At 37.5% G+C, this 15,215-nt stretch overlaps 3 protein-coding genes across 4 annotated transcripts; 1 reads left to right on the forward strand and 2 right to left on the reverse strand.

Annotated features, from left to right (window-relative positions):
* Nucleotides 1-2,494: 2,494 nt before the first annotated feature.
* On the forward strand, nucleotides 2,495-3,943 carry LOC116002229 (aspartyl protease family protein At5g10770-like). The gene has a single exon (XM_031242317.1). It carries the CDS (start codon nucleotides 2,503-2,505, stop codon nucleotides 3,541-3,543), a length of 1,041 nt encoding a protein of 346 aa, XP_031098177.1. The 5' UTR covers nucleotides 2,495-2,502; the 3' UTR covers nucleotides 3,544-3,943.
* A 3,143-nt stretch (nucleotides 3,944-7,086) lies between these two features.
* LOC116002225 (aspartyl protease family protein At5g10770-like) lies at nucleotides 7,087-9,105 on the reverse strand. Its single transcript, XM_031242311.1, has 2 exons — nucleotides 8,814-9,105; nucleotides 7,087-8,462 (listed from the first exon to the last, which is right to left on the reverse strand). The coding sequence occupies exons 1-2, from the start codon at nucleotides 9,004-9,006 to the stop codon at nucleotides 7,165-7,167; spliced, it is 1,491 nt and encodes a 496-aa protein (XP_031098171.1). The 5' UTR covers nucleotides 9,007-9,105; the 3' UTR covers nucleotides 7,087-7,164.
* A 1,418-nt stretch (nucleotides 9,106-10,523) lies between these two features.
* LOC116002227 (serine/threonine-protein kinase STY13) lies at nucleotides 10,524-14,398 on the reverse strand. Of its 2 annotated transcripts, XM_031242315.1 has the most exons (7): nucleotides 14,290-14,398; nucleotides 13,361-13,999; nucleotides 12,589-12,710; nucleotides 12,277-12,482; nucleotides 12,027-12,201; nucleotides 11,587-11,721; nucleotides 10,524-11,023 (listed from the first exon to the last, which is right to left on the reverse strand). In XM_031242315.1, exons 2-7 carry the CDS (start codon nucleotides 13,719-13,721, stop codon nucleotides 10,817-10,819), a joined length of 1,206 nt encoding a protein of 401 aa, XP_031098175.1. In that variant the 5' UTR covers nucleotides 13,722-13,999; nucleotides 14,290-14,398; the 3' UTR covers nucleotides 10,524-10,816. The 2 variants fall into 2 exon arrangements, with proteins under 2 accessions (XP_031098175.1, XP_031098174.1); XM_031242314.1 differs by lacking the exon at nucleotides 14,290-14,398 and having other exon boundaries at nucleotides 13,361-14,231.
* Nucleotides 14,399-15,215: the final 817 nt, after the last annotated feature.

Raw genomic sequence — 15,215 nt, forward strand, 5'->3', positions numbered from 1 at the left:
GTGTATATTTGTATACGTAGTGGTGTATTCCGCACCGGCCGCACGAAAAGGCGCGACCACATTGGTATAGAAATATATATATATATTACTTCTCGTATAAATAAATAACTTTAAATATAATAAAAAATATTAACAAAGTCAACTCACCCTAGTTAACTCGGCTAACTCTCTTGAGTTGGGTGATTAACTCGGTCGAATTCAGCCAAGTCGGCCGCCAACTTGACCCAATCGGCTAAGTTAGGCACTAGGCGGCGGGCCACCTAGGCAGACAACTAGGGAGTAATTCGCATCGGTCTAGGGGCTCCTAGCGCCCAGACAGTGCCTAAGCTGCCTAGGCAGAGGATTTTTGCAACAGTGCCTGAAACCGATGTGTTGGCCTAATACAATATACATTTTGAATACACTAAAAATATATCATTTGTGCAGGGAAGGTACGTTCTTTGATAATATTTAAAAAAAAAGGGGTCACACTTGTGTGAGACCGTCTCACGGATCCTTATTCGTGAGACGGGTCGGGTCGGGTCAAAGCACCGCGCAAATGTCATACTTATATGCTCAAATATAACACTAATCAAGAATACAATTTTTGTTACTTATAAAAGAAAAAGTAACACATTTTTCATAATAAGTAATGTTGACAAGTGCCCCTTACTTATAAGGGCAAATATAATACTTTTGAGGAAAAATGTAATACTTTTAAATCGAAATGTAAAAGTATTGTATTTTCCCTTAAAAGTATTACATTTACCCTTATAAGTAACAAAAATTTTATTCCTGATTAGTATTACATTTGAGCATATAAGTATGACATCTACTATACTAATAAGAGCCAAAGAGAGTTAGGCCTAAAATAGGTAGAAAAAATGGCGGTCAAATTATTTAATCAAATGGATGGTTCAGATAAATTATTTAATCAAATAGATGGTTAGGATAATTCAGATTAATATTATTAATAGAGATTACCTAATTTAACCTTACTTTTATGATTATCCGTTAAGTTTTCCGTTAAATATTTCTCTTTTCCGTTAACATTCCGTTAACTTTTAACTTACCCATTAATTTCTATAAGAAAGGTCTAAGGTTCGAACCTCATCTCAATCAAATTTGACATAATTAAGTTTCTCACTCTATTTTACTCTTACTAAATTAAATAAATTAGTAGCTACAACAAAAAATGATACATATGCATTTCTTTAATTTAGAATTATGTGTCTACAATACCTTTATTTGAAAAAATTATTCATTATCAAAAAATTAAATTAAATAAGAGAAATAATTTCATTAGTTATATTGTTTTTATTTTCTCTCATGCAAAGATTCTTTACATTCAAATTTATCAATTGATATTCATTACATTGTCCATTATCTTATTTTTACAATATCTTGTAATTAAATATCAAAGTTATAGTAGAAAATAATGTTATATATTTAGTTACCAAGTATTTTATTAATACTATGAAAAAAATTTTTTAAATAATTTGAAGCTAATTATATTAACTACTTGGGGATTGGTTGACAAAGAGAGTACTCAAATAATAACCCAACAAATTGAAGCGGAATCACTCTATTTTACTCTTATTTAATTAAATAAATTAGTAGTTACATCAAAAAATGATACATATGTATTGCTTTAATAACATGAAAAATAAAAAAAAGAATAGTTTGAAACCAATCATATTAACTACTTGGGGGATTTGTTGACAATGAAAGTACTCAAATAACGCATTACCCAGCAAATTGAAGCGAGAAACTACATTTTAATATCTTTGGAATACATAATATTTTAAATTTTCAAATTTTTATTAATTTATTTAATCTTTTTTCTTAAACTAGGGATTTCTTTATCCACAATAACTCATTCAACAATAATGGTTGAACCAAATGAACCCCAAGCAGAACGCCTAAAGGAAAGTCCATAGCTCCTTTATCATAATCTCATTGCATGACGTTGTCATTTATGCTACCAACAATAACCGAATTGCAAATAACACACTACCAACAAAAAGGAAGAGAACAAATAGTAAAGATGAATACAATAACAATGTTACTTAAAAGAGAATTAAGAACACTTCGAAAAATTCAAATTAAAAGTAGTATTTATTTAGACTATCATTTTTAGACCAAATATTTAGACTATCGATTTTACAAGGTTGCAAACATTTATTTTAGTAATAATTATAATGAATTTTCTATATTATCTTGGATTCATATACTTTAAGTTAGATATTTAAATCAAAAATTCGACATTCAATTATCCATGTATAAACTTCTCCTATACAATCTTGCATTGATATACTTTCAAATATTTATTTAAATATAAACATTGGGCATTAACCAATTCGCGCGCGTATAAAACTAGTTTGTGCATATAAGTGTTACATTTGCATCTTGACCCGACCCGACCCGACCCGTCTCATGGTGAGATGGTCTCACACAAGTTTTTGCCTTTAAAAAATTATATTTCTTTGGATCTGATCTACAGGTCCGAGTAGAAAGGCATCCATGAAGGTTGTTCACAGGTTCGGTCCGTGCTCAGGTCGGGGCGGAGACTCGCCAAGCATGAGGGAGATTCTGCTGCGCGACGAGTCTCGAGTCCAATCAATACAAGCCCGACTCAGATCTTTGAGCTTGGCCAACAACAATAATAATGGCGACATGGGGGCCCGAGAGTCAGAAACTGTAGATCTCCCGGCGGTGAACGAAAGCCCAAGCGGCGTGGGAAACTACATCGTGACCGTGGGACTTGGGACGCCGCCTAAAAGTGTGCAGCTAGTGTTTGACACCGGCAGCCACCTGACGTGGACTCAATGCGAGCCGTGCGCGATACAGTGCTACAAACAGCGCCTCCCAAGATTCAAACCCGCATCTTCAACAACCTATTTCAACCTATCATGTAATTCTCAAGCTTGCTCCGAGCTGAAGCACGCTACGTCGTATCCCGGGAAATGCGATAATTCCACCTACACGTGCCTCTACAGTTCCTCTTACGGCGACAATTCATACTCCCTAGGCGAGCTGGCGAAAGACAAGCTAACCTTAACCTCCACGGATGTCGTTGACGGCTTCATATTTGGGTGCGGCCAAAACAACTACTTCACCTATGGCGACGACATTGGTGGACTGATGGGTTTAGGAACTGCTTCTCTCTCTATCGTCTCCCAAACATCTCAACAATTCGGAAACTACTTCTCCTATTGCCTCCCCACCCGAACAGGATCAGACGGACATTTAACGTTCGGGAAGAACAATGAAAACACAAATAATCTCAACTACACACCTCTCTTGCCTTCATACGGCAACATTGTTGCATTCTACTTCATCGAGGTCTTGGCAATAAGTGTTAACGGACAGCAGCTGTCGATCTCTCCGACACTGTTCCAGAACCCCGACACCATCATAGACTCCGGCACCGTCATAACCCGCCTCCCCACGCCCGCCTACAACGCTCCGCGCGATGCTTTCAAGCAGCAGATGAGAATGTATCCTTTAATACAAAACCCCTCATCAAAAAAGTTATTCGACCGACTTCACCAACTATCCTAACCCAACCATACCGGAGATAAGCTTCACGTTTGGTGGTAATCTGGTGGTTGATTTGGATCCTAGAGGGGTGATGGTTCCTGTACTTGACAACGGCTCAGAAGTCTGTCTAGCCTTTGCGAATTATTCTACAAATGGGGGGATTTTCGGAAACTATCAACAGCAGACGTTTGAGGTGGTGTATGATGTTGCCGGAGGGCAGCTGGGGTTTGCCTCCGGTGGCTGTTCTTGACCTTAATTTTCCGGTGATTATTGGAGCCCGAATCACAACTATGGGTTTAACATTATATTGTGTGTTATAAGAAGTATGGAATATAATAGCTAAATAAGTTGAGCCTAGAAGTTCAACAAAAGCAAATTAAAAGTGCTTGTTTAATAGTTTATCTTGCATTATGTCCCCGAATCTTTTAGTTGGCTTTTGGTTTTATTATGGATAATGTTAAGAATTTGACATTCATGATAAATGGTGTTTGAATTCCGTTTTGTTAAAAGATATTGTTGCTTGGGAAGCTGTTTTTGAGCCAGGTTGTTGGAAATGGTTTGATTCATCTCCCTTGTTTCCTGGTGATTGCTTTTATTCTGATTTAATGCATTAAGTTTTTTTTTTTTTTTAAAGTATATATAAAGATTCAGAAAATATGAAATACTAAACTGTTTACTTCCACCTGTTGATGCAACGCACTGACGCACACATGTACATTCTTCTTCTTTCTCGCCTGTTGAATATATATGCTCTAATTTGATTGGAAATAAAACTTACCATAAGTAGCTAATAATATTTTTTTTTTAAATCGTGAAAGGAGGGGTGTACCCCTGGGGATCCAAACACTAGGATGGCTCCACCACTCTACGCGCTCTAGTAACATGCGCCATGTCGTCAAGGTAAGCATCTTCGCAACCGGCCGGGCAAGAATCAACCGTTATACTGTCGTCTCCTTGAAGGGTTCCAAACAACGCAAGGCGATCGGCCACCTTATTTTGCTCCCGATATATCACCCGGAGAGATATCCTCCAGTTTCTATTATTGATCCACCTCTTAGCTCTCTCGATGTAATGACTAAGAGGGCCACGTCCAAATGACTCCTGCTGAATCCAATGAACAACATTCTTTGCATCAGATTGCACTTCCAGATCTCGGATTCCAATCTGCCAAGCCCAGTTTAGACACTCGACAATGGCCTCTGCTTCCACAATAGACGGTTCTCTGGATGCCGACTTGCACATGATACCTTTGAACCACTCGCCTTTATTATTTCTCACTACTCCCCCAAAGCCAGCGCTATTGATTCCCATCTTGACACTACCATCAACATTGAGGGTGTAGTTATGCTCAGTAGAGGCAGTCCAACGAGTCCGAATAATTCCATTTCTTCTCGTCGTGTTCATGCTACTTTCCTGACGATCGAACGCACGTTCTACTTCTTCTTCCGCTTCCAGGATCCAGCTAGTCTTGTGTTGCACAGCCACTTCCCGATCGTTGAACACCCTATCGCACCGCCAACGCCAAAGCCACCAAACGATGATAGCAAATCGGCGAGCCCAATCACCGCCCCCATCCTCGTTAAGGCCTTCACTGATGTTTGTTACGATCCATTTCTTAAAATCATGGTGTCCCCAATAAGTAGCTAATAATATTTAAATATATTATTGTCATATATACCATTTTGGATTAAGTAGACGGTTTTTTTAATGTCAAATCAGAGCATCTTTCATGAGAGATTTTGCACAGAAAAAAAAAATTATTAGTTAGAAGAAGAGAAAAGAAAAAAAAATTTTGGTTTATTTACTAAGGCCTCAGTTTTACACAATTCTTTTGAACAAAAAGAAATCGCAGCGGTACTAAAAATAAAAAAATCGCAGCATTTAGGTATAGATACGTTAGGTGGTCAATTATTCTTAAATTAATAACTAAACAATAAATAATATTTTTATTCTTTTAGTTCTCTATTCCATTTTTTCAGATTATTATTTCTATTTTTTTTATTTTAATTTATCAACTAAAAGACCATTGCACCAAAGTCTTCTCCACTTGTGTAATGCTGGAAAGAAAAAGTTAAAAATTACATAAGTGGTCAATGTTGATTGCTCTTGTCCTTATGTATGTTAAATTTTTGAACTTAGGTGTTTGGAATTAATAAAGTGTAATGTTAAGGAAAACCTAATCAAAATCACTATCACCTCATTAATAATATACAACAAATGTCATGTCATATATATTGATTTGATCTATCGTGTAGGAAACTCTATTTTAAGGAACGAGTGATTACGATTTCTACGTCGCATTTTGAAAGCGTTTCTTTTTGAAAGAATTTAAGTAAATTTTATAAAAGGAATTGTTGACTTTAGGGAGAAAAGGTTCAACTAAAAGTTTTGTATAAAGTTGTTATTTACTTGTGAAGTAGTTGTTCCATTTGTAAAATGGTTAGTTACGCTTTTGCTTGTTGATTGCTGTTGTGCTTGTGTTAAAATTTCCCACCTAGATTAGGGATCGGAGGAAGTCTAACATTTATTGAAAATAACTGCCAACTAATACCATATTAAACATTGATTGAAGAATAACTAATAACAAGAAATTTCATGTCACATTAAACATTGATTGAAGAATGTGTATGGGTAGCTGTTTTGAAAAGGATTACTCATGTAGCTAGGGTCTTTGAATCAAGTTCCAGTAAGTCTCAAAAATTATATTAGGGTATGCAATAGATAAACTCTGCTCATGTATAATAATCTGCACACGAGAGATAATTTTTCTTTTTTTTATTGGAAGCCATACAGGACATATATGCTTTGTGGAGATAGAGTTTGCTTCTTTGGACACAGTCATAAAGAATCAAATAGATGTGTCAATTGATAATTTGCTTTAAGCGATACTTCTTTGATACTTGGCTAGTTTACAATTTTTTATGAGCTCTCAGAGAGGCTTCAGCCATGGCGGACAATAGAGAGTGTTCATTCGATTAATTCACTTAATAACCGAACTGAATTTGTAAATATTTAACGTTAACTGAATCGAAATCTTTATTTTTTAATTAACTGAATTGAAAAAAAAAATAGGTCCATAGATTAACTGAAATATTTTAGTCTAATTTTATAAAAAAAAAAATAATTTTATAAATAATTTTTTTTTAATTCTTAGTTTCATACCACAAAATAGTCATTACATCAATATATAAATGATAAAATTTAAAAAATTAATCTAATAATATTATTTATGAATTATAAAGAAAACATATATATACACGCGTAATTTGATTAATCGATCAATTAATACTTTCGAACAAAATTAACCATTAACCAAAATTCTTAAAAATCCTTAACCATTTACAAAACCAAAATATTTTGATTTAAAAATAGTTAATCAGAATTTGTCAGTTTGATCAATTAATCATTTTTTCATGGAATTATGCACACCCCTAACTGACTATGAATATCGTGGGGATTGTTACACCTAGATTATTTATTTATTTATGTTTTCCTTTTAGAGTCTCTTTCTTTTTTGTTTTCTTTTTTTTTCCTTATATCAACCCATAAAAGAAAAAAAAAATGTCTAAAGAAACACTATGAAATAAAATTCATTCCCCAATTTTCAATCTTCGATTTATTTTTTACAATCAGCAGAAAAGTTCAAGAACAGCCACCGGAGGCAAACCCCAGTTTCCCTCCGGCAACATCGTACACCACCTCCAATGTCTGCTGCTGCAAGTTCCCGAAGATTCCCAGCTCCCCATCATCCTTATTCCCAAAAAAAGCCAGACAAACCAACGACCCGCTTTCATCTAGCGGCGTCATCACCCCCGCGGGGTCCAAATCCACCACCGCATTCCCACCAAACGTGAAACTTATCTTCGGTATGGTCGGGTTACGATATTTGCTGAAATCATAGCAAGTGTCGAAGCTCGTATTGGTCTCTACTTTCGGAAACATCGTCATCTCCTCCCTGAACGCGTCCCGCAGAGCAGTATAGGCCGTCGGCGGGAGGCGAGTGGTGACCGTCCCGGAGTCTATAATAGTCTTGCCGCTCTTGAACACCGCCGGATTAATTTTCAGGTCCCGCCCCGCAACACTTATAGCCAAAACATCAATAAAGTAAAGACCAGTCTCCCCAGTCCCCTGTGAACTCAATAATGGCGTGAATTTGACATTTTTAGTCCCAACACTATTCCCTAACGTTAAATGACCGTCGGTGTTTGTTTTTGTCGGGAGGCAATAGGAGAAATAGTTCCCATATTGTTGAGACGTTTGGGAGACTATAGACAGGGGATCTCTCCCTAAACCCATCAATCCCGCGTTCTCGCCGTAGAAAAGTTGGTTGTTTTGGCCGCACCCGAATATGAACCCGTCCACGGCTTCCGTGGACGATAAGGTTAGCGTGTCCTTCGCGAGCTCGCCGACCGAGAATGTTCGGTCGCCGTAGGTCGCGATGTACACGCACGTGTTGGGCGGCGTGCAGCGCGGCGGGTAGTTAGTGGCTGACGTCAGCCCGGAACAGGCGGCCGAGCTGCACGTGACGTTGGAATAGGTCGTCGAGGCTGCCGGGTCGAATATCGGGGCGCGCTGCTGATAGCATTTTGCCGCGCACGGCTTGCATTGGGTCCACGTGATGTGGCTGCCGGTGTCGAAGGCTAGGTCGAGGTCCTTCTTGGGCGTCCCTAGTCCCACGGTGACCACGTAGTTTCCCACGCCGCCTGGGCTTTCGTGGCCCGCCGGGAGATTCACGGCTTTTGACTCACTCATCTCTGTTTTCTCCGGGTCGCCTTTAGTGTTATTGGCCAAGCTGATGAGAGATTTAACTCGGGCGTTTATTGAGTTGACTCGAGACTCGTCGTACCGCAGAAGCTCAGTCATGGTTGGCGAGTCTTGGGTCCGGGCTGAGCAGGGGCCAAACCTGTGAACAACCCTCATGGATGCCTTTCTACTTGGACCTGAAAATATTAAAAAAAAAAAAAAAAAAAATTATGAGATCGGACTAATTGATCCTATAACCTCTCACAGTCACAACTATGCCACTTGACTACAAAGTTTCTGACTGTTTTATGTCACTTTTAAAACAAAGAATAGACTTTAGTGGCTTGGCTATCGAGCTAGTCCGTTTAGACCATCGAACTTTATTGGTTCCGATCTTATCAGACTGATTTTTATTCTTAATTAGACTTATATTAGGCCAGCCTATTATTTTCGTGCTAAGATTGACATCCCTATTCTCAACGCACTACTCCTGAGATATATTAAAGCAATAGAAAGTAGAAAGAGCTAATAATGAAGGAATGAATGACCTTTGGAAGTGGTGGAATTGCAGACAAAAGGTGGAAGCATGGAACTGAGTGGGAGAGTTTGGTAGTGATGAGCTTCAGAAGCAATCCCCTTCTCCGAACTGCATGAAATCATCATCATCATCATCACCATAACCAGAATGGAAACATTATTTGCAGATGATTGCAGAAGACTTAGTTTCCCAGCACAACCCATTCTTGAATGTCTCTCTTACACCCTATCTCAAGTATAGTGAGTGTATATATATAAACTAGGGAGAATGAATTTTATACAGTTTTTATTATAGACGTGACAAGTAATAATATGCTATCTTCATCATATCATCATCCTATATTCGTATAGTGCAAATGCCCTGTTTACATGGGAAATATAATTATATTTCTTGTATTGTATCCAAAAATACAAAATTGTTGTTGATGAGATCAAAACCCATGAAAGCAAAGTTACTGGTCTAGCTAGGAGTGATGGGACCAGTGGACCACGAATGATAGGTTTGATGGATCCATTTTTTTTTTTTGGGGGGTTTAGTTAATTAAAAAATAATAATTTTGATTCAGTTAACCATTATCAAAGAAGTATAGCTTGCTTCAAGTAAATTATCAATTGGCACATCTATTTGATTCTTTATGAATATAATGTGTCGAATGAAGCAAGTTCAATCTATCTCTACAAAACATGTCATGTATAGCTTCCAATTTTTAAACAAAAAAAAAACAAACAAACAAACAAACAAGCAAACAAAGGTTACCTCTTGTGTGCATATTATTGTACATATACGGAGTTTATCTAGTATATACTATAATATAATTTTCGAGACTTATTAGATTCAAGACCCTACTTAAGTAATCCTTTTCAAAACAGCTACACATTCTTCAATCAATGTTTAATATGACATGAAATATCTTGGTATTAGTTGGCAGTGATTTTCATGGGAGTTTCCTTAATGTTAGACTTCCTCCCTTAATGGAACAACGTACCACTTCACAATTAAATAACGACTTCATACAACATAACTTTTAGTTGATTTTTTTCTCCCTAAAGTCAACCATTCTTTTTATAAAATTTACTTAAATTCTTTTGGAAATAAACGTTTTTAAAATTGTCTTAAAAACCGCAATCAGTTCTTAAGAATTTTCACATGATAGGTCAATTTGTTAAGATGAAACCTTTACTACTACGTCAATTTTTTTAAGGTTTTAGGAAGTGCTGTAACTTTTGACGTAGTAGTAAAGGTTTCATCTTAACAAATTAAAACCTATAAAACGCTACTCCCTTTACCAGCACTTCCCTGAAAAAAAAAAATTCACATGGGGTGCTAGCGGGCACGTGTACATGCCTAAAGGGTTTAAATCCTACACCCTGGCCTAAAAAGATTATCCCCACACTCTTAAGAAAAATATTATCCCCACATTCTTAAGTATTTATTGTCGTAAGAAAAGAAAAAAAATATTCATATGTAAATTCTTTATTAACTCATGGTAGTGTTAGTTTAATACAAGTAAATAAGTAATACTCTAATCTGGATAGGCTCGTTTCAGGTGAAATTATTTCGGACCAAAAATATGCAATGCAGATTTGGAAGTAAAGCACATTGCAGACAAGAATCTCTCAAACTCCGAGAGGGCAGCAAAAAACCAGAGTCATCATACTGTACAAGACAAGAGAATATAATGCAGGATGCATATGAATCCACCAAGAAAAAAGGCCACATGAGAATCTTCAAATATATATATATATATACGAAACAACAAAAGATTTATGAAACATTGGAAGGAATCAAAATGCATATTAAGCGACAGATCGAGCACCTCGTATAGTACAGAACTGTGCAAGAAAATCTCAGAAAATTAACAAACCATGGTTACACTGTGACAAAGAACAACAGAAGTTGGAACTTTTTGCTCTAATTATTTGATGCCTGAGAGGGAAATGTGTTTGTACAAAAGAGTACAAATCGAGCGCCTCACGAAAGACAAGAAAGCGGAGCGGGGCTGGAGGAGAAGCCTTATGGGCCGCGAGTTGGAGCAAAGCAGAAACAGCCGCCAGCTTGGTCTTCGGGTATCATCCCTCCTCCCTTGCTCGTATCAATCGCTTCTATCAACCTCACTACTTCGTCCATTTCAGGTCGCTTGTCTGGATTTGCATCCCAGCATTTCTTCATGATGCTGGCTAAGGAACTCGGGCAACATCGGGGAATTTCTGGGCGGAGATTCTGAGGATAAGGGGAATAGAAACATCAATCTTTTCGTGCCACAATGGCAACATACACTAAATGAGCAGTAGAAAAGCGTTAGGCGAGATGAAAATAAACAAGAACTTAAGAAGGTGACCGAGGTACATGCCAAATTCCATCCAGAACCTGGTCAGACCACGAGGTGCGCTAATTGTAAGAGGCACCTTTAAGCCCGTACCATACTCAGACTAATCCCTGTTGGCACCAGGCCGGCCTAATTAAGGGGCAAAGTGCTTGCTAGATTGATTTTTCCATACGAGAGGGGATTTGAACTCTCGACCTCTCTTAAGGGACAAGAGTGCACGGCCACTCACGCCAACCAAGCAGGTTAACAGTGCTAATCTTAATAACATGAGTTTGTTCGTCAACAGTTGCCTCCACTGAGGCTCGAACCCACTCCCATCATCCATGTGGGAGTGTAAACCGGAACACCGAGTGCCACTAGACCACAAGGTCTTTGGCATTGTTCTGTTGTGTAGATACTCAAGAAACGGGATCTGCTGAGCGTAAGAGTGATATATGAGCAAATAAATCAGATTTACCTGTCTAACAACCGCAGAAGAAACTTCAGCGAAGCTCAGATCTGGATATGGTAGATCACAGCAGTAAATTTCCCACAAGCAAACCCCGAAGCTGTATACATCACATTTTCTGTTATAGGGCTTGCCATCAAGAACCTACGGAAATGCAGACTATATTTCATTACTCGGAGTAATATCAAAAATATCATCAACGGTAAAACAAGAAAGCGTCGTGAGAAATGCAGAAGATGAAAACTTAGATTATACGGTGCCCTGTGGTCTCCTAAAAGAAGAGATCACGATTAACTTCAGATAACTTAAAGATGAATGATTATCATTACTTGGAATCCCATTAAAGAAAACAAGAATATTTTATAAGGATGTTTATCGAAGAAAAGGTTCTTTTGGATATATGAAAATAATCGTCTCTCGAAACAACTTTTATCCAAAATAATGAATACCTCCGGGGCCATGTACCCAAGGGTACCAGTTTCACCCGTCATGTCCTTTGGATTCTGTGCTTCAACACGAGCCACACCGAAATCAGCGATTTTCAAATTTCGACTAGTATCCAGCAACATGTTTTCAGCTTTCACATCACGATGAACTATTTTTTTGGAATGTAAATAGCTCAACCTGCAAAGTCGGAAAAGAAAAATTAAGCCACGCCAATCAATAATTGCAATTGCACACCGTATTTTAGAGGCTCACCCTCTCGAAAGATCCAAAGCAAGTTGAATAACAATCTTAAACGCCAGCTTCTTTTTCCGGTTTTTGTACAAAAGATTTTTCAAGGTTCCGCCTGCAAGGAATTCCACAACCACACAGCACGACCTTGATGGAAGGGTGGTATAACCCTCAGAAGGGTTCTTCGATGGAATTTTAAGATTTGATGTTCCCATTGACGCGCCAACAAACTGCAAGTAAGAATCACTATAAATAGAACTTCAAAAAACCTACTTCTCAAAGTATTTGTAATTAACAGTTGTCTCTAAGAAGGAATGTGTCGAAGAAAGTGCCTACACTTGTAACGTTTGGGTGGTCAAGCTTCTGCCAAACCGCAACCTCCTGCTGAAATGATGCTCGCAGAGCGGCAGTTTCTGCAGCGGTGGCCATGCCATCCTCTCCCCAGTCCAACAATTTCACTACAAAAATAATATTCCAGTGAGAAACTCCGGGGCACAAAGGCTTATATTCTGCCAAGGGAATCATCAAACAGAGACTATTTCTGCTGTTTGAAGGAAAAGGCAGCCCGTTATTACCATAATCTAGACATCTACTTTTATGTATCTCCTAGAAGGATCTAAATAATAGCCACCACCTTCAATACCTAACTATTATGCAGAGGTAATTGGCTTTTTAAGTTCCGAACTCATCTCAATTATTCCACCGACTTTAATACGTACTTGATAACCTAAACAATTTCAGATATATTTCGTTAAACAGTCTAAGGGGGGAAGGATTCCCACAGGATCTACCCATTTTCCTCTACAGGGAATAAGTAAAACAAGAAAAAACACAAATCATTGTTAACATCAAAATCTGTTTTTCAACGTGTTAGCTTCTATTTCACTAACGGCAAGACAAATAAGGGAATTTTACAACCAAATACGAGATATACACCGTAAACGCCAGAACGAGGCTAAAATGAAATGCAGAAAGAAAACATAAACCGGAAATTAGCACAGCTATATAAAACGAAGCAAACAAGATTGACTGCTACTCTATGACTATGACTATGACTCTATCCACGCAGCAATAAGAAACGGCATAACAGAGAACCATGTTATTATACCTGCAACATCTTGAGTATCATAGGTACCGCGATAAACTGTGCCATAGGTGCCTTGAGCAATAAGATACCTAATCTCCAATTTCGAAGGATCGATCTCCCAGGCCTCCTTGGGCCTCTGGACTTGATGCTCTACACTCCTAGACCAAACCCGACTCAGATGCTTCTCCAATTGAACATCCAAGCTTTTGAGATCAACCTTATCAGCCCTAAAAATCATATCTTTGCTAGGGCTCTTCTCTGCCATATTTCTAGCACTAACACTCCCTGCCCCCATCAACGGGGACCCTAATTCCCCTACTTGATGCCCTGAATTGTCCCCTTTGGGCACCTCACCACCATCAACACTTGTTCTCAAATCCATATTTCTTAAATCAGTCCAACAAACCCCACAAAGGTTCAATCTTTTTTTAAGAAGATCAAAACAGAAACAAAATCAATGAAAAACAAGCTATAATCTTTTTTGCTGGAACTCTATCAAATTGATCAGAAAAGATCTAAGAACTTATCATCATCATCATCATCAAAGAGAGGTCATCTCAATGATTCTCAATGTGCAGAAAATCTTCAAAAACAAAAAATCTGACAGAAATAAACAAAGGAAGTCCCAGTTCCAACTCGGGCTTGTTTCCCAGTATTGACCTGAAAAAACAAAACAAAAACAAACAACAATTCAGAGGAAATCAATTAAAGCACTTGACTTTTTGGCTCTTCAAGACCGCCTAAACTTGCATCACCAATCATGCCCTTACAACTCCCACCCCAAAAACCTTTTTATAAATTCGTTAAATAGAAAAGTAAATACTTGGAAAAAGACAGGGGAATAGACCAGAAACCATCCCAAAAACTATTCCTTTTTTCCTTTATATTCCGTTGTTTCCCCTCGTGAAAAAAGTCAAAAACAAAGCTTAATCAAGAAAAAAGAAGAATACCCAGAGCAGAAATGGGAAAACCATTTGTGGGAAATCAAGAATTGGTCCATAAAAACACTCGGGATGAGAGAGGGAAGGAGAGAGAAAGAGGCGAAAAGTTTGACCAACCTTGTGCGGTGACGTTTTGAGAAGAGTCAAAGCAAATTCACCATTAAAAAAACAAAATTAAATTAAATTAAATTAAATAACTTTATTCCTTTTTTTACTATTATCTTACGGCTATCGATGAAATCCACAAACTAGAGAGAGAATCAAGAATGTTGTTGGCGTCTTTGTGGAGTACAAGGCACAAGAAAAAACGTCTGGTTTTGAGTGGAGGGAGAAGGGGAGAGAGATGCGGAGTTGGCAGGTATCTGTATGACTGTATCTCACAAATTTAATCAACAGAAAACAAACAGAATAGATGACAACATTAAAACCAGGCAATGATCTGTACTCTTTGTGCAATCCTGTCTAAAGACATTATCCGTAATAATGCTATACCTACGCCCTTCAACTTTTTCTTCATCAGTACTGTATTTGGCATTATTTCATGTACTATTTTTTTTATATAAATCTACATTTTTTTATAATAATATTTGTCTTATTGTAGCAATGTTAATTAATTTTAGCTAATAAATAACAATTATAGAATTTTTTTCTTAAAACATTATATGATGATGAGCATAATGTAGGTATATATTAAACCCAAAAAGGTGTGTCTGGGACAGTGCTGAGTAAATAGACGACTAGGAGACCAGGGCTCATATTAGAAGGGACCCATATGCCATATATATATACACTTAGAATTCTAATTTTTTTTTTTTTGTCTTTATTCCCTCTGCAATTTTACGCACAGACAACACAGAATACCTATACGGCTATAAATTTATAATCCTCTAATGAGTAATGTAATTTTTATTTGGATAATGCTACCTACAAAACAT

Source organism: Ipomoea triloba, chromosome 13 (assembly GCF_003576645.1).
Source record: "Ipomoea triloba cultivar NCNSP0323 chromosome 13, ASM357664v1".
In the NCBI taxonomy this organism is placed as follows: Eukaryota; Viridiplantae; Streptophyta; class Magnoliopsida; order Solanales; family Convolvulaceae; genus Ipomoea; species Ipomoea triloba.

What these genes read in the sequence shown, in the direction of transcription:
- LOC116002229 (XM_031242317.1), top strand. Translation starts at nt 2,503, where the DNA reads ATGAAGGTTGTTCACAGGTTCGGTCCGTGCTCAGGTCGGGGCGGAGAC.
- LOC116002225 (XM_031242311.1), bottom strand. Translation starts at nt 9,006, where the DNA reads ATGGGTTGTGCTGGGAAACTAAGTCTTCTGCAATCATCTGCAAATAAT. An exon ending in CAATTCCACCACTTCCAAAG is followed by an intron (nt 8,463 to 8,813) that starts GTCATTCATTCC and finishes TAATATTTTCAG; the next exon opens with GTCCAAGTAGAAAGGCATCC.
- LOC116002227 (XM_031242315.1), bottom strand. Translation starts at nt 13,721, where the DNA reads ATGGATTTGAGAACAAGTGTTGATGGTGGTGAGGTGCCCAAAGGGGAC. An exon ending in TGATACTCAAGATGTTGCAG is followed by an intron (nt 12,711 to 13,360) that starts GTATAATAACAT and finishes TTATTTTTGTAG; the next exon opens with TGAAATTGTTGGACTGGGGA. An exon ending in CTTCTGCGGTTGTTAGACAG is followed by an intron (nt 11,024 to 11,586) that starts GTAAATCTGATT and finishes CCTTATCCTCAG; the next exon opens with AATCTCCGCCCAGAAATTCC.